Source organism: Archocentrus centrarchus, chromosome 18 (assembly GCF_007364275.1).
Source record: "Archocentrus centrarchus isolate MPI-CPG fArcCen1 chromosome 18, fArcCen1, whole genome shotgun sequence".
NCBI lineage: Eukaryota > Metazoa > Chordata > Actinopteri > Cichliformes > Cichlidae > Archocentrus > Archocentrus centrarchus.
Genome location: NC_044363.1, coordinates 11,700,999 through 11,719,024, shown reverse-complemented (window position 1 = coordinate 11,719,024; position 18,026 = coordinate 11,700,999). Strand labels below are relative to the sequence as shown.

General features: G+C 40.7%; 2 protein-coding genes and 1 non-coding gene across 3 annotated transcripts; 1 reads left to right on the top strand and 2 right to left on the bottom strand.

Annotated features, from left to right (window-relative positions):
- The first annotated feature begins 2,193 nt into the window (after window positions 1-2,193).
- On the top strand, window positions 2,194-4,940 carry LOC115796897 (tripartite motif-containing protein 16-like protein). Its single transcript, XM_030753380.1, has 2 exons — window positions 2,194-2,821; window positions 2,889-4,940. The coding sequence occupies exons 1-2, from the start codon at window positions 2,493-2,495 to the stop codon at window positions 4,024-4,026; spliced, it is 1,467 nt and encodes a 488-aa protein (XP_030609240.1). The 5' UTR covers window positions 2,194-2,492; the 3' UTR covers window positions 4,027-4,940.
- A 2,392-nt stretch (window positions 4,941-7,332) lies between these two features.
- On the bottom strand, window positions 7,333-7,415 carry trnal-uaa (transfer RNA leucine (anticodon UAA)). The gene has a single exon. It is a non-coding gene; the product is annotated as a tRNA-Leu (tRNA).
- Window positions 7,416-14,492: 7,077 nt separating this feature from the next.
- On the bottom strand, window positions 14,493-17,379 carry LOC115796886 (tripartite motif-containing protein 16-like). Its single transcript, XM_030753362.1, has one exon. It carries the CDS (start codon window positions 17,013-17,015, stop codon window positions 15,339-15,341), a length of 1,677 nt encoding a protein of 558 aa, XP_030609222.1. The 5' UTR covers window positions 17,016-17,379; the 3' UTR covers window positions 14,493-15,338.
- Between the last annotated feature and the right edge of the window lie 647 nt (window positions 17,380-18,026).

Sequence of the window (18,026 nt, the reverse complement as noted above, 5' to 3'; positions counted from 1 at the left end):
CACCACATTGAAAACTCTACAGATTTTACTAACAAGGTCCAGAATCTTGTACTGGATCCAGATGAAACCATGGTGTCCTTTGATGTGGTTTCACTTTTCACTTGCATACCCACAACTGAGGCAGTGGAGACCGTCAGAAGACGACTACAGGAAGACGATTCCCTACTGAACAGAACCAGCTTCACCCCAGATCAGATTTGTGCACTTTTAGATCTCTGCCTTACCACAACATATTTTAAATACAATGATGGATTCTACAGACAGAAGCATGGATGTGCCATGGGCTCCCCAGTGTCTCCCATTGTAGCCAACCTTTACATGGAGGAAGTGGAAAGTAAAGCTCTTGGTTCTTTCAAAGGGATGGCACCTAGCCACTGGTACAGATATGTAGATGACAAAATCAAAACCCAAGAAGTAGAAGCCTTCACTCGTCACATTAACTCAGTGGATAAATACATACGTTTTACCAGGGAGGACACCAGAGATAACAAGTTACCATTCCTGGACTGTGCAGTGCTTATCGAGGAAGATGGAAGCCTCAACATTGAAGTTTACCGGAAGCCCACACACACAGACCAGTATCTCCTCTTTGACTCCCACCACCCTCTGGAACACAAACTTGGGGTGATCAGGACCCTACAACACCGTGCGGAAAGTGTTCCCTCTAAGGCAGAAGGGAAGCATAAGGAACACACACACATTAAGAAAGCCCTCAAAACATGCGGTTACCCCGACTGGGCCTTCATCAAATCAGCTAAGATGCACAGGAATGAAGGCCAAACACAAACTACAGAGAATGGGAAGGACAAGAAGAAAAACATTGTCATCCCATATGTGTCAGGCTTGTCAGAGAAACTCAGAAGAATTTTCTCCAAGCATGACATCCCAGTATACTTCAAACCAAGTCACACCCTAAGACAAAAACTGGTTCATCCCAAGGACAAACCCGCCAAACACAAGATCAGCGATGTAGTGTATGCTGTTCAGTGCAGTGAAGAGTGCTCGGACCTCTACATTGGTGAAACCAAACAGCCTCTTCACAAACGAATGGCACAACATAGAAGAGCCACCTCGACGGGACAAGATTCAGCAGTACATCTGCATCTGAAGGAAAAAGGGCACTCTTTTGAGGATGCCAATGTTCACATTTTGGACAGGGAAAACAGATGGTTTGAAAGAGGAGTGAAAGAAGCCATCTATGTCCACTGTGAACAACCATCATTGAACAGAGGAGGTGGATTACGTCACCAACTTTCCCCCGCTTACAGTGCTGTCCTGAGCTCCCTTCCCAGACGTCTCAACCCCCATTCACACCTTTGTTCCAGTGACCTCAATAGGCCACAGGAAACAATGGAGCGGAGTCCTAAATTGGTTTCAACTGAAACCACTGATTAAATATGACCCACGCCCCCTTCACACCTGGGCACATGTGTTCACGCACATGATCAATAGAGGGTCATAACCACCTCCATGGGACTACGCCCACAGGGGTTTAAATACCTGGGTCTCTCCACCATTTGGTTGAGAACTGAAGAAGCCTTTCGGATGAGAGGTGAAACGTCTTCAAGAAACAAAAAGAAGTCCAGTCGCCTTTTTCAAGCTCCAGAGACTATCATGTTGTTGTTCTTCTTCTTCTTCTGTCACAAATCACCCTGATACTCATCTCCACCTGCTCCACCCTGCCTGCACTCCCTTCTTCATTCCACTTGTGGAGCATTGTGTTGTTTTGGAAGGTTGATCCAAGGTATTTCAACTCATCTACTTTCACCCTTACTTCTGTCTCTGAACTTCTCCATCAACACTGTCAAAGAAAACATCATAGCAGTGCTCTTTCTCTTCGCTTTACTCACAGTTAACCTAATGGAGTTAACTGAGACCTGTGAATAAAAGAGGCTGTGGCATCATTGAAAGTGACAGTGAGGCCAAAAAGGGTTAAACACACAGTATCGCTCTCAGAGCGCTCCTCTTCCTGGAATGAAGCACAGCCTGATAATCCTGTTTCTTCTTCCTGCTCTTAAACACAGCACCTCCTCTCTGTTTCCCTCCCCTTCAGATCTGCAGTTTGAAGATGGGTGTAACCAACATGTGGTGCTGTGTCAGAGCTGACAGGCTCCATTCACTGCAGAAACACATGCTGCTGAGATCAGAGCTCAGACTAGTTTTACTTATAAGGAAGAGAAACTCACACAGTCACTGACACTGAGAGGAGAAATGGCACAGAAAGGAGTTCAGCTGGACTGAGAAACCTTCTCTTGTTCCATCTGTTTGGATCTACTGAAGGATCCAGTGAACATTTGACCTGATATGAAAGATCTGCCAGCTCAGGGATTGATGTAATCACTGAACGTCAAAGAACACACTGCAAAATTCCAACCGCAGCAACTCTGCATGTTAAAGTGAAAAAAAAAAGGAACTTGAGTTTGATGCAACTGTGACGCTTTTGTTTGCTGTGGAGGAAACTTTTCAGTCTTTCACTGCTGCTGAGAGGAGAAATGGCTCAGAGAGGAAATCAGCTGAATTCAGAGAAATTCTCTTGTTCCATCTGTTTGGATCTACTGAAGGAACCGGTGGCTCTTCCCTGTGGACACAGCTACTGCATGAACTGTATTAAAAGCTTCTGGGATGAAGAGGAGGAGAAAAAGAAAATCCACAGCTGCCCTCAGTGCAGGAAGACTTTCACACCGAGGCCTGTCCTGGAGAAAAACATCATGTTAGCTGAGTTAGTGGAGGAGCTGAAGAAGACTGGACTCCATGCTGCTCCAGCTGATCACTGCTATGCTGGACCTGAAGATGTGGCCTGTGATGTCTGCACTGGGAGGAAGCTGAAAGCCATCAAGTCCTGTTTATCTTGTCCAGCCTCTTACTGTGAGAGCCATGAAACCATAAAGCCATAAAGGCCATGAAACAGTCCCAGCTGCAGCAGAAAGGACTGAGAAGCAGAAGGAGCTCGAGGTGAGACGACTAAACATCCAGCAGAGAATCCAGGACCGAGAGAAAGATGTGAAGCTGCTTCAACAGGAGGTGGAGGCCATCAATGGCTCCGCTGATAAAGCAGTGGAGGACAGTGAGAAGATGTTGACTGAGCTGATCCGTCTGATCCAGAAAAGAAGCTCTGATGTGAAGCAGCAGGTCAGATCCCAGCAGGAAACTGAAGTGAGTCGAGTCAAAGAGCTTCAGGAGAAGCTGGAGCAGGAGATCGCTGAGCTGAAGAGGAAAGACGCCGAGCTGGAGCAGCTCTCACACACAGAGGATCACAACCAGTTTCTACACAACTACCCCTCACTGTCAGCACTCAGTGAGTCTACACACTCATCCAGCATCAATATTGGTCCTCTGAGGTACTTTGAGGATGTGACAGCAGCTGTGTCAGAGACCAGAGATAAACTACAGGACATCCTGAGAGAGGAATGGACAAACATCTCACTGACAGTCACTGAAGAGGATGTTTTACTGTCACCATCAGAGCCAAAGACCAGAGCTGGATTCTTAAAATATTCACATGAAATCACACTGGATCCAAACACAGCACACACATATCTGTTATTATCTGAGGGGAACAGAAAAGCAACATTAATGAAACAACAACAGTCTTATTCTCATCATTCAGACAGATTCACTGTATGGTGTCAGGTCCTGAGTAGAGAGAGTCTGACTGGACGTTGTTACTGGGAGGTGGAGTGGAGAGGGAGAGGAGTTTGTGTAGCAGTCGCATACAAGAATATCAGCAGAGCAGGGCGCCTCAATGAATGTGGACTTGGATGGAATGATAAATCTTGGGCATTATATTGTGACAGAAACAGTTTTCAATTTTGGCACAACGATGTCCAAACTGTCCTCTCAGGTCCTCAGTCCTCCAGAGTAGGAGTGTACCTGGATCACAGAGCAGGTATTCTGTCTTTCTACAGCGTCTCTGAAACCATGACTCTCCTCCACAGAGTCCAGACCACATTCACTCAGCCGCTCTATGCTGGACTTCGGCTTGGTTTCACTGATGGAGACACTGCAGAGTTGATTAAAGTCAGATAGACAGAGAAGATAGGTTCATGTTGATCCTGACCATTATATGTACTTGTGTAGTTTCTAAATGAGGCTTTACATTTTAGAAGCTGAGAAGTTCAGTGGTCCATTGATGTCTGAAAATAATATTGCACTGATTCAAACTGTACTTACATTTATATACCTTACATCAATATAAATCTGGATCTGTTCTTATGGCTGATAATCATGTGAGTTTCAATTATACTACTCTTCATATTCAGCATGTTTTCAGTCTTGAATCAGTCTGGTTAGTGGTTTTATTCTGTAGTTGCTGTAGTGGGTTGTCAAATGCAAAGAATCCATTGGAGCTGCAGTGATTCATCAGTTAGTCGATGATTAGAGAACTGATTGTTTTATCATTATTTTAATCATATTTAAAACTGCTTCCAGTTTCTGAAATGTGAAGATTGTTGATTTTCTTGATCATATATGAAAGTAAACTTAATGTCTTTGAGGTTTGAACTTGGAACAAAAATTTGAATCTTTGAGCTGTTTGAGATTATAATGGACATTTTAACTATGATCTGATGCTTATTGTATAAACCAATGATTGATCTAGAGTGATGTCATTTTTCAGATGAAAAGTTTGATCACAGTCAATCATTTATACATTTAAATCTAAAAACTAAATGGTACAGGCCTGTATGTTTTGTGGAGGAGAGACATGTTTATTTGCCCTGAGCTGTGTCTGGCAGGCAGAGCATCTCCAAACTCCACCAATCTAATGGTTCTGTTTTGGTTTATCTGCTGGATGTTTCTGGAAGTTTAATGTCCTTTAAACAGTTTCATCTGTTTCTGTTCAGCAGCCGCTCATTCAGTCAGAGTGGGTGGAGTTTGAACAGTTTCTTCACCTGCTGTAAACGACTCATGTCTGATCTGCTTCAATTAAACTAAATGTTAAAAAGAAATAAAGTAAAAACTGTAAGAATGAGTGAAATGTGAAAAGTTTTATTTGGATTAAAATTGTGAACGTTTGGCTCTACATGAAAAACATCTGTTACACTCTCACACGAGAACGACTCTCTGGAAATATGAGCTTCTGATTTTGTGGTGTTTGAAATGAGGAAACATACTGAGGAAAATGTGCAGCAAACATGTGACAGAATTATACACTGGAAAAAGCTCATTAGAAAAGGACCAAACAGTTTTAAAGAATCAACCAGAACATCCTGAAATTGACAAACTGGACTTCAGTCGAGCATCAGAGGAATCTCTACCTGTGCTCAGAAAGTCGACCAAACACCAGTTTGAAGAACAGCAGAATTTGGGAGCTGTTTGGGTTTTAATTCCAATTCTACTTGTTTCATCTCAGACACATATTGTTCTTTTAAAGTGAATATATGAATATATTAAATATGAAGGAGACAAATATAATTCTTTTAATGTATTGCAGCTCTAAATTTGTCTGAAAGTTTTAGTTACTCATAGTATAGAGTTAGTATATAGAAAACAAAATTATCAGATTACAGGTGCTGATAATTTTGCATGTTCGTGATAAATAAAAGAGAGCTTAAACTGATGTAAATCTTCCTTTATTGGCTGAGTAAATCCTGCCACATCATAAATCTCGTAATATAATGGAAATGATCTCAGAGCTGTAAACAGGCAGATTTTTGGATAAATGAGTCTAACAGGACAGAGATTCTACAAACACAACATATTTAGAAAATATGCTTTCATGACGTAGATTAACTTACCTAAAAATATATAATGCATTTAAACATCTACGGCAGTAATATACAACAGATACACATATAACAGTAATATTCTTCCAAAAACACCATTTATCTCACATCACTGAGAAAAATACTCACAGGAGTTACTTTGCTTCACATTTATTTTCAAGTCAATTTTGTTGCTGATACTTAGACACACTGAATTTACAACTTTTCAAAGGCCTTTATACTTTTGACTTGAAGGACCTGAGTGCTTTTCTACCACTGAAAACAGCCACAATCCCACGTTGATGACTAAATGATTTGAACATGAACTAAAATAGCTATTTAAAATTTTTCTACCAGTCCCTCAAGAAGAGAGACCAGCCTGCATCATTAAAACATGTCAGACTAAGTTAAAAGCTCATATTTTAGTGTAATATTTTAGCTTTCCTGCAGATTGTTGGCTGTGTGAAAAAAAACGGTGTTCATTGGAGCAGCTAAAAAGTTCTCTGTTCCTCATGTTGGAGCTTGTTGAATGTGCTTGGATGAAGGATTCCCTCCAGCTTTTCCCCAGTAAAGGTTTTCATGGTGATCACAGGAACAAGCGCTGCAGTTTTGGACACTAGAAAATGTTTACTTTCCCTCCACCTGAGCTCACCGTCTCTGTAACGCTCTGCCTCTTAGCTCTTCTCTGTGTAGACAAACTTCATGCTAAACTATGACAGCATCTTCTTCACTGCTGCTATATTTTATGTTTGTTTGAAAAATGAATTGGCATCAATTTATTCACATTTTAATTTGGATGTAGACTCCAGGATCCAGGCACAGTTTGGCTCAGGTGTGTGAGCTCGATTCTCGGCCTTGTGTTCACTCTGGTGTGTGCACTTCTTTGGAAAACTGAACAAACTCTTTTGGGGAGACGGGGTGTAAATGTGTTACTTAATTATTGATCAGTTTGTTACAATGTGCATATCTTATTATGAAGCATCTATAAGATAAAAATCTTTCTGCAGTACTTGACACAGAAAGACACATCACTACTGTCAGGGTGTCATGCTATTTGCACTGTACTGTTTTATTGTTAATGTATATATTGTGTTATGTCCCAAGTCTAGGGGAAAACAGGGCATAACATGGAGTGTTACTCCCCACTCCAACCACACTCAGGAAAAGTCAGCAACAGTATTGTGGTAAATAGTATGCAGTAGTTTATTTGCTTCAGAGGTGAGCAGTGCCAAAACAACAAACAAACCAGTGCTGAATGTCCCTAATTTAACCTACAAATAAAAAGGAAACAAAAGACAAGTGTCTGTTATATTTTATACTATATTTTGCCAATATTTTAGTTATTCTACTTTCATTTTATCCCCATATACTAGTTCAGAGTATATTTTGATTATACTTGTAAACTATTGTATTTTTATCTTTCATCTTTATGCTTTTGTTTAAGAGCAGTCAAAGAATTTCACTGTTTTTATACCTTGTATGAAGGAAAACAGTCCAGATTCTTTTCCTTTGTGACAAATTAACTGCATTGAAACTGAATCAGACTTCTATTGATGGATGATTCATTCTAATGGTGGCTATACCAACAGCCACAGAGGACATCCAGGTGTTACAGGGGAAACTTTCATCTTACCAGGAGTGGGGTTCGAACCCACGGGGACTGATGTCCATTGGATCTTAAGTCCAACGCCTTAACCACTCGGCCATCCTGGTGCATGAAGTTGATCCACTGAAAGAGAAATGCTGAAAGAAGGATGTTAGGAACACAATCAGTGATATTACCTGTGCAAACACAGCTGTTTGATGAAGATGGACCAGCGGACTGAACTTAGAGGAGAGACACAAATTAAAATATTGATCCTATTAAGTTATTATTGATCCGATACCAACATCAACATCAGTCTAGTGGCTATTTGTCCACACTAAAAACAAAACTAATGGCCATTGAGGCATCTCTAGGACTGCATCTTACACAGGTCAAACAACAAGAAAAAGTCCATTCCATAAAGGGCATTTGGGACGGTTTATTCACCATAATGCAGCAAACTTACAGACATGAAGGTGTTAGTCTGCAGCCTCTCTCATGTGTCCTGATGCCCCTCTGACCCATCCCACTTGACCTACTTATGTAAAGCTTGGTTACAAGTCTCTCCAATATACTGGTTTTGTTTTGGGCTCTCAGAGAGTGGACCAACCCTTTGGAGTCTGATGTAGTGCTCAAAACTCTGCTCATCACCCAGGATCCTCTTGGAGCTGTGGCATCAGCAATGATGACTAAGTCTCCTGAACAGAAACTCTTCTTCAGGGTCACAGAGGAAACTTTTGTTCCTTTGTGGGTGCCATTGTTTTTCAGTCCATGTACACAAACCCAAATAATGTATTTCAGTATGATACACATTGTAAAACTATGTCATATTCATGACATTGAGGAAAGTGGGACAAGCATCAGTGCATGTCATATTCAATCTAGAGGGCATAGGCTTTGTAGGAAATATGATTTAGAGTGTTTGACCTGCTTTTGGAAATGTTGGACATGCTTTTTTATCCAAAAGATCTATATTTTTGCATAACTATGCAAATCCACCTAATTACAGATTAGTAAATAAACCATTTGTAATATTAAATAATAATTATTCAGCATACAGAATTGCTATTAGTCTATCCACAGTGTGAAAACAGCAAAATGCTGTCACCACAGGAACAGTGAGCAACCCAATTGGATTAAACCACCAAAGATCACAAATTCACAGTTATGTATGAACATGCACAAATGAATAAAGCCAAGATATGCCCAGCTAGCATGTCCCATCCACTAAATATTGTCAATATTGAACAACCCTGACAAATACGTGTCAGGATTCTGCAGTGTGGCAGGCAGGATAATGACCCAAACACAGGACTCAGGATGGAAAACACATGAAGTCAGAAATATGCAGCTTGTTGCTGGGTGCACATCATGTACAAGGAAACACCGAAAGCTCAACTGGAGCAAATAAGTCTACAACTAAAAATACACAGGGAAACTCTGAACCAGGAAGCACATTATCTTAGTTGCTCCAGCCTCTGACGGGGACGGTCGCATTCTATCTCTCTCCCTGCCCTCCCTATCTTTCCTGCTTGCTGCTTGCTGTGAGAGCGTCTCTTGCACACTGTTCGAATAAGAATAAGATTGAGAGCAATATGGATTTGGCAAACTGGGCCTTCAAGACCATGGATCGAATTTTTTCCACTATGAGATCTGGGAAAGGGGAGCCTGCGTGTCCGAGTGGAACAGACCCGGTTGGATACGTCATCGACTCTTGGAGCTCGTGGAGACCTGTGTGCTTCTCGGCCCTAGAGGTGGAAGACGTGGAAGACGCTTACATATTTGGCTATCTGGTAGCGGTATCTTTTCTGTTTGGGCTTGGAGGATACCTGATTTACCGTGAAATCAAGAAAACCTGGACGGCAGTTCGACATCTGCAGAGGCTGCCGACCCAGGTGGATGGGCTGACCAGAATGGTACAGACTCAGACTCAAAGCCTGATGAACCTGAGCCGTAGACTTGGGGAGTAGCAGGTGAGAGGGGTTCGATCTGGAGATAAGGTACGGTTCTGCTCAGTGAGGACGGTAACTAATGAATTTGGATTATTGGATTTATTGAATGGTTTCCCAGTGAGACTGAAGGCTGTTGAAAAAACAAGCAGCCTGTTCCAAAACAACACCTGCATTATCAGAATTCGGCTCCCTAGCCGGCCTTGGCTGGCAATCATATCTCTCCAGAGCTATGTGTGAAGGCTGCTATCCCCCTCAGCCCTCTCTGTGATTTGTGAAGCTGGATCTGGTGTACCAAGGCTGCTGATGAACTTCCATCACTATCAGCAAACTGTTTGCCTGGGAGCTGGCATCTGGGCTCCACAATGCCCCCACCCTCTCGTCTCCGTCTGCGTCCCCTCCTGACCCTGACCCTACCCACCATACTGCTATCCCGGCTTTATATGTGCAATATGCTTTTTGCTGAGGTGTTTTTTGGAACCTCGTAAGGTGTTCTTTATGAACACAGTATGAGATGATTTTTTTGAACCTAACTATCCCAATGTATCTCTTTCTGTCTCTCTGCTAAAGGTAGCGCCGTTGTGAAACGGTTGCATGACCTCAGACATCTGTCCCCCCCCTGTCTGTGTTATGTTTTTGTTTTGGATGGATGTTCTGTTAACTGCAATTTCCCCATTTGTGGGACTAATAAAAGGCATTCTTGATTCTTGATTCTTGATTCTTGATTCTTGAGACAGTGTGACAAAGAACAGGAGGACACAGACAATATACACACACAAGGTAAGCAGGGAGATAGGACACACCAGGGAGCACAACTGAACAAGACCAGGGGAGTAAAACTGAATACAAAGCACACAATAAAAAGTGTGCTTTGAGAGAGACTCCTGCCAAAGTTAAACAGGAAGTAGACATGGAAACAGAAATACAGATTTGATAAAACACAAGGAAGAAGGGACTACAACACCTACACTACAGGAACAAGAACACAACATAGATAACTAAACACAAAAGGAAGGAACACTGAAGGAGGAATTAAACTACAGCACAAGGAACAGAGACCAGGACTCAATCTAAATTAAATTAAATCATATTTTCTTCAAAAATAACATCAGGCAAAATGATTTTTCAGATAAAAACTGTGACATGATATCAAAAACTCCAGAAACAAGAATCAAAAAGCTGTTTAGTTTTCTTTCTTATTTCATTTCTCCAAGCTGGTTCATTTATGTTTGGGGTTGGGCTCTGAGCTGCAGAAGCTCTAAGGATGGAGTGGAGGTGCACATCAGCGAGACGACTTCTTTGTGTGGTTTTGTTCATCTTCATCACAGAGAAAAGCTGCACACACAGGTATGTACTACCAGACACGCAGAGCATTCGAGCAGCAGCAGATTTTGGGGGATTGTGTCAGGAATGAATTTGGTGAACTGTGTGAATTTCTACACTTCAAAGTCAGCAAAATGCAGTGAAACCTCAGTGTACTCAGTGTGTTCAGTTTGACTGAATTCTTTCACTGCATCATGAATGTCAAACATTACACAATCACATTCCTGAAGCTTCAGATTTAATGCATCAAGATCCTTCGACATGTTGCACAAAAAGGCTGACTCATACACCTTTCATCCTGGGGTGTTGTGATAAATGAAAAGTCCTGGTACAGTTTTATTAACAGCAGAAATGGCCTCATCTGCTGGAGTACACCTATATAAAGGTTTTTTATTGAGCCATGAAGAAGGTCCAGTAATTCCACAAGATGGCTGCCTTCTGGTAGGATCCCAGCAGTCACCAGTCAATTTGATTTAATGTCATTTTTCTGATGAAAAGTTTGATCACACTTGATCATTTATACACTTAAATTTAACAACTAAATGATACAGACCTGTATGTAGTGGAGGAGAGACATGTTTATTTGCCCTGAGCTGCGTCTGGCAGGCAGAGCGGTTCAGCGTCTGTACTCAGCTTTAACATCACCCTGAGCTAAACTCTGTGAGCATGCTGTCTGTGCAGATGCTTGCAAAGAGTCAAAGTTTGCACTTCTCTGTTGAACACTTGTTTTCTTGTGCAACAAAAGTAAAAGTAATGTCCACATGTCTGTTGTAGACTGCCCCACGTTTATGCTCCTCCTGCACATCAACTGAAATCAGCTGATTGTAGCACAGGAAGAAAAAAGTGTGTTTTCTGTTTTTTTCCTTTGCAGATAAATGAAGAACCTTTGTAATGCAAGAAACAACATAATTGTAACTATAATGTGATTATTGAAATGTGTTACTGAAAAATATAATGTGATTACAGTAATCACCTCATTTCTTTACTGTTTCACCAACAGAGCTAAGAAAGAAATGTGCTGACTGCTGATCCTCTCTGTGGTGAAACTGAAATGGCTTTAAGACTAATGCATCATTTTGATATTTTACAGACATCCCTGTGAAAAGAAGTTATTGGTCTCCACCTCCCCTTCATCAGTACATGGATGAAAATAAAGTTTAAAAATAACTGTCCCTAAAACAATATGAAATATGCAATAAAATAACACAACAATCTTTAAGACAAACCTTCAATGTTTTAAACAGATCGAGACATGCAGCGATGTTTCTGCAGTGATCCATCAGAGGCTCTACAGACTTCCTGGATCTGACACAGAACTTAAAGACACACAAAGTCAGTGTGGCCTTAATGTCAAACTTCAGTTTATGGAAACTACTGAACTTCTCTTCAGTGGATGAGTAAAGGACAGAAGGAAAACACCTCGACCCCAAAGTGTGCCGAGACCTCTTTCACTTCAGCTACTGCGGTTTTGCTTACACTTGCCAGATGATGCCTGTGGCTGTGTTAGTACTGTCATGCTGACTTTCATAGACTCACTCAGCTCATCCAGCTAAAGGACATTTTAGCCCAGCAGCTTACATGTTCCTCAAGTTTCTTTAATGCAGAGCAGAAACTTGTGAAACAGGTTTCACTGCACTCATGTCACACCCAACCATCCACAGTGAGACTGTTGTATATGTAAAACACAGCTGTCCATGACAAAGGACCCGGCCCACGTCCTTCGCAGCCCACGAAGACCGAAAAGGCCGGAAGTGAGCGGCTAGCCTTCATATCAGTATGACCTGCCCTCACCTCTGTGTAGCTGATGTCGCCTAGCAACCATGAGTGGGAAGCACAGCTGTGTAAAAGCAGCTGGTTAAACGGAGAACGAACGTTTGCTCCTTTTTGTGGTTTAATTTTAAGTCTTCAAAATAAGGCGTTAAAACAAGCATAACAACATCAAGGAATACAGCTGAGTGAATGATTAATATTCAACTATATTAAGTGAGACATTAATGTTGAATAAAACTATCCAGTTATGATGCTTAACTTTAATTTCAGGAGTTTGCTTATCACAAGAGCACTTCCACCCTTCATTGGTCTGTGTAGTAGACTGGTGGGAAAATAAACAAGATTTTGAAGTTTAAGCTTATGTATATTGATTCATTCATCAGCCAAACTTAAATTAATATTTATCATGTTAAATATTAAAGTGCGATTAATTTCGATTAATTAATTATAAAGCTTCTAATTAATTCCATTAATTTTTTTAATCGAGTCCCACCCCTAATATAGATATATATTAGGGGTGGGACATATATATATATATATGTATATATATATATATATATGATTCTACCAGCACTTAAAGTAGGTGTGAGACAAAAATAAATAAATAGATAAAATTACAAATCAATGAATTATTATGAAAGTGGAACCACTGGAAAGCTCCCGAAAAAAAGAGCTTTTCAAGGAGAACAAGATCAGCTTTGTAGAACAATAAATAAGAAAGTTATCACATTTTAAGTTGCACAAAAAGTGCAGCTTCTTCAGCTATTAATTACACGCAGGCAAACCTCTAAGAATGCTGATATACTCACTTTCCTTCATTGCAGTTACCACATGCTACTTTAAAGGCTCACACACACACACACACACACAAACTCGTTCACTAGCTACCTCACACCTACCTCATCCTGCATTTTTTCATTAAAAAAATTTTTTTCTTTAAAAAATATAATTTAATATAGCAGATAAACACAATGAAAGGGTTTTTTTTTTAACTAAACCATCTCATTCTAAACTATTAAAAACACTCAAGTTTCTAAACTTGAAACCAATGAGCAGTTCATTTAAAAAGACCAATTTTTTTCCTCCTTTGGTTATTTATTATTGCTCATTAGTAAGACAAAAGTATCTCTTATCCGATTAATCAGTGGAGAAATTCCTAAAATACTCGAAGCTGAATGTCCCATTTAACATACAAACATCAGGATTAATCAGAGCTGATGTTAGTTTGGTTATTTTGCGGCTCTGCTTTGACTCTGTCTGCTCGTTTCTCTCTAACATTTTAGGAAGAAACGAGCAGACAGTTCACTTGTTGAGCTCAAAAAAAGGCAGTTTATTCACAGGAGCCAAACAGAGTACTGCGGTAAGGCCACAGTAGTTCAACACCGCTTATATACTTTGAGGTAAGTTAATGTGCATAATGAAATCATATTTTATATGTTGTGTTTGTAGCATCTCTGTCCTGTTAGACCCATTTATCCAAAATTCAGTGTTTACAGCTCTGAGATCTTTTCCATCATATTAAGAGATTTTCTCAGCTAATAATGGAAGACTTACATCAGTTTACTCTTCATTTTTATCACGATTATGTAAAATGTTCACATTGTGTGATTTATTTATTTTTTTTCCATATACTAACACTATACTACGAGTAACTAAAGCTTTCAGACAAATGTTGAGCTGCAATACAATACATCCTGCAGAGCTCCCAAATTCTGCTGTTCTTCAAACTGCTGTTTGGTCGACTTTCTGAGCACAGGTAGAGATTCCTCTGATGCTCAGCTGAAGTCCAGTTTGTCAGTTTTAGGATGTTCTGGTCAGTTCTTTGTAAGATAAACTGTTTGGTCCTTTTCTAATGAGCTTTTTCCAGTGTATAATTCTGTCACATGTTTGCTGCACATTTTCCTCAGTATGTTTCCTCATTTCAAACAACACAAAATCAGAAACTCATATTTCCATGTCAAAAGAGAGTCGTACTCATGTCAGAGTGTAACAGACATTTTCATGTAGAGCCAAACATTCACATTTTTAATCCAAATAAAACTTTTCACATTTCACTCATTCTTACAGTTTTTACTTTATTTCTTTTTAACATTTAGTTTAATTGAAGCAGATCAGACATGAGTCGTTTACAGCAGGTGAAGAAACTGTTCAAACTCCACCCACTCTGACTGAATGAGCGGCTGCTGAACAGAAACAGATGAAACTATTTAAAGGACATTAAACTTCCAGAAACATCCAGCAGATAAACCAAAACAGAACCATTAGATTGGTGGAGTTTGGAGACGCTCTGCCTGCCAGACACAGCTCAGGGCAAATAAACATGTCTCTCCTCCATAACATACTGTATCATTTAGTTTTTAGATTTTAATGTGTAAATGATACTCTGTGATCAAACTTTTCATCTGAAAAATGGCATTAAATAACATCACTCTAGATCAATCATTGATTTTTAGTATAAGCATCAGATCATAGTTAAAATGTTCATTATAATCTCAAACAGCTCAAAGATTCAAATTTTTGTTCCATTTTCAAAGTTCAAACCTCAAAGTCATCAAGTTTACTTTCATATATGATCAAGAAAATCAACAATCTTCACATTTCAGAAACTGGAAGCAGTTTTAAATATGACTAAAATAATGATAAAACAATCAATTCTCTAATCATTGACTAACTGATGAATCACTGCAGCTCCAATGGATTCTTTGCATTTGACAACCCACTACAGCAACTACAGAATAAAACCACTAACCAGACTGATTCAAGACTGAAAACATGCTGAATATGAAGAGTAGTATAATTTAAACTCACATGATTATCAGCCATAAGAACAGATCCAGATTTATATTGATGTAAGGTATATAAATGTAAGTACAGTTTGAATCAGTGCAATATTATTTTCAGACATCAATGGACCACTGAACTTCTCAGCTTCTAAAATGTAAAGCCTCATTTAGAAAACTACACAAGTACATATAATGGTCAGGATCAACATGAACCTATCTTCTCTGTCTATCTGACTTTAATCAACTCTGCAGTGTCTCCATCTCCACAAAGATAAAGTCCAGCATAGAGCGGCTGAGTGAATGTGGTCTGGACTCTGTGGAGGAGAGTCATGGTTTCAGAGACGCTGTAGAAAGACAGAATACCTGCTCTGTGATCCAGGTACACTCCTACTCTGGAGGACCGAGGACCTGAGAGGACAGTTTGGACCTTGTTGTGCCAAAACTGAAAATTGTTTGTGTTACAACATAATGCCCAAGATTTATCATTCCATCCAAACCCACAGTCATATGTAAGCCCTGCTCTGCTGATATTCTTGTATGTGACTGCTACATAAACTCCTCCCCCTCTCCACTCCACCTCCCAGTAACAACGTCCAGTCAGACTCTCTCTACTCAGGACCTGATAACATAGAGTAAATCTGTCTGGATGATAAGAATAAGACTGTTGTTGTTTCATTCTTGTTACTTTTCTGTTCCCCTCAGATAATAACAGCTTTCTGTTTGCTGTGTTTGGATCCAGTGTGATTTCACATGAATATTTTAAGAATCCAGCTCTGGTCTTTGGCTCTGATGGTGACAGTAAAACATCCTCTTCAGTGACTGTCAGTGAGATGTTTGTCCATTCCTCTCTCAGGATGTCCTGTAGTTTATCTCTGGTCTCTGACACAGCTGCTGTCACATCCTCAAAGTACCTCAGAGGACCAATATTGATGCTGGATGAGTGTGTAGACTCACTGAGTGCTGACAGTGAGGGGTAGTTGTGTAGAAACTGGTTGTGATCCTCTGTGTGTGAGAGCTGCTCCAGCTCGACGTCTTTCCTCTTCAGCTCAGCGATCTCCTGCTCCAGCTTCTCCTGAAGCTCTTTGACTCGACTCACTTCAGTTTCCTGCTGGGATCTGACCTGCTGCTTCACATCAGAGCTTCTTTTCTGGATCAGACGGATCAGCTCAGTCAACATCTTCTCACTGTCCTCCACTGCTTTATCAGCGGAGCCATTGATGGCCTCCACCTCCTGTTGAAGCAGCTTCACATCTTTCTCTCGGTCCTGGATTCTCTGCTGGATGTTTAGTCGTCTCACCTCGAGCTCCTTCTGCTTCTCAGTCCTTTCTGCTGCAGCTGGGACTGTTTCATGGCCTTTATGTTCATCCATTGTGCAGAGATAACAGATACTCTGCTGATCAGTACGACAGAAAATCTTCATCACCTCATCGTGACGAGAGCAGATGTTCTCCTGGAGCTTCTTGGAGGGGGCCACCAGCTTGTGTTTCTTTAATGGAGCTGAATCATAATGAGGCTGAAGATGTTTCTCACAGTAAGAGGACAGACAGACTAAACAGGACTTGATGGCTTTCAGCTTCTTCCCAGTGCAGACATCACAGGCCACATCTTCAGGTCCAGCATAGCAGTGATCAGCTGGAGCAGCTTGGAGTCCAGTCTTCTTCAGCTCTTCCACCAACTCTGCTAACATGATGTTTTTCTCCAGGACAGGCCTCGGTATGAAAGTCTTCCTGCACTGAGGGCAGCTGTGGATTTTCTTCTTCTCCTCCTCTTCATCCCAGAAACATTTAATACAGTTCATACAGTAACTGTGTCCACAGGGAAGAGCCACCGGATACTTCAGTAGATCCAAACAGATGGAACAAGAGAATTTCTCTGAATTCAGCTGATTTCCTCTCTGAGCCATTTCTCCTCTCAGTAGCAGTGAATGACTGAAAAGTTTCCTCCACAGCAAACAAAAGCGTCACAGTTGTATCAAACTCAAGTTACTTTTCTTTCACTTTCACGTGCAGAGTTGCTGCCATTGGACTTTTGAGCTCTGTCCTTTGAAGTACAGTGATTCCACGAATCCCTGAGCTTCCAGATCATTCATATAAGGTCAAATAGTCACCGGATCCTTCAGTAGATCCAAACAGATGGAACAAGAGAAGGTTTCTCGGTCCAGCTGAACTCCTTTCTGCGCCATTTCTCCTCTCAGTGTCAGTGACTGTGTGAGTTTCTCTTCCTTATAACTGAAACTAGTCTGAGCTCTGATCTCAACAGCATGTGTTTCTACAGTGAATGGAGCCTGTCAGCTCTGACACGTCACCACATGTTGGTTACACCCATCTTCAAACTGCAGATCTGAAGGGGAGGGAACGAGGAAACAGGGAGGAGGTGAAGAGGGAGGAGTTGTGCTTCATTCCAGGAAGAGGAGCTCTCTGAGAGCGATACTGTGTGTTTAACCCTTTTTATTTACTGCTCACCTGAACTTCTGAGCTTGCTAACCCTTCTATATAAATAAACTTCACTTTAGAAAACTTCTCATAGAAGTTAACAAACAGTCCTTCAGTTTTAGTCAAAGCAGGAGGATAATAATCCTAAACATACAGATAAAACAGTCACTGATGTGATGCTTTTATTGCATTTAAGTTCATGGTAACTTCAATTGTTTCTTTTTCTCAAACACCAACAAAGGTGATGGGGTGAGGCAGGTGTTGTAGTTAGTGTGTGAGGCAGTAAACAAAGTATAGTGTTAGAGGCAGACAGAGGAAGGTAAACAAGACTCCAGTAGAAAGAGTGTCAGCACTTTACTATCAATACTGAAGCTGATGATTAATAGGAAGCAGCAGGTGAGGACAGTTAAGTATTATTTTGTGGCACTTACTTTATTTCATTTTTTGCTACTTCTGCTCCACTTCAGAATCCATTTAATCCA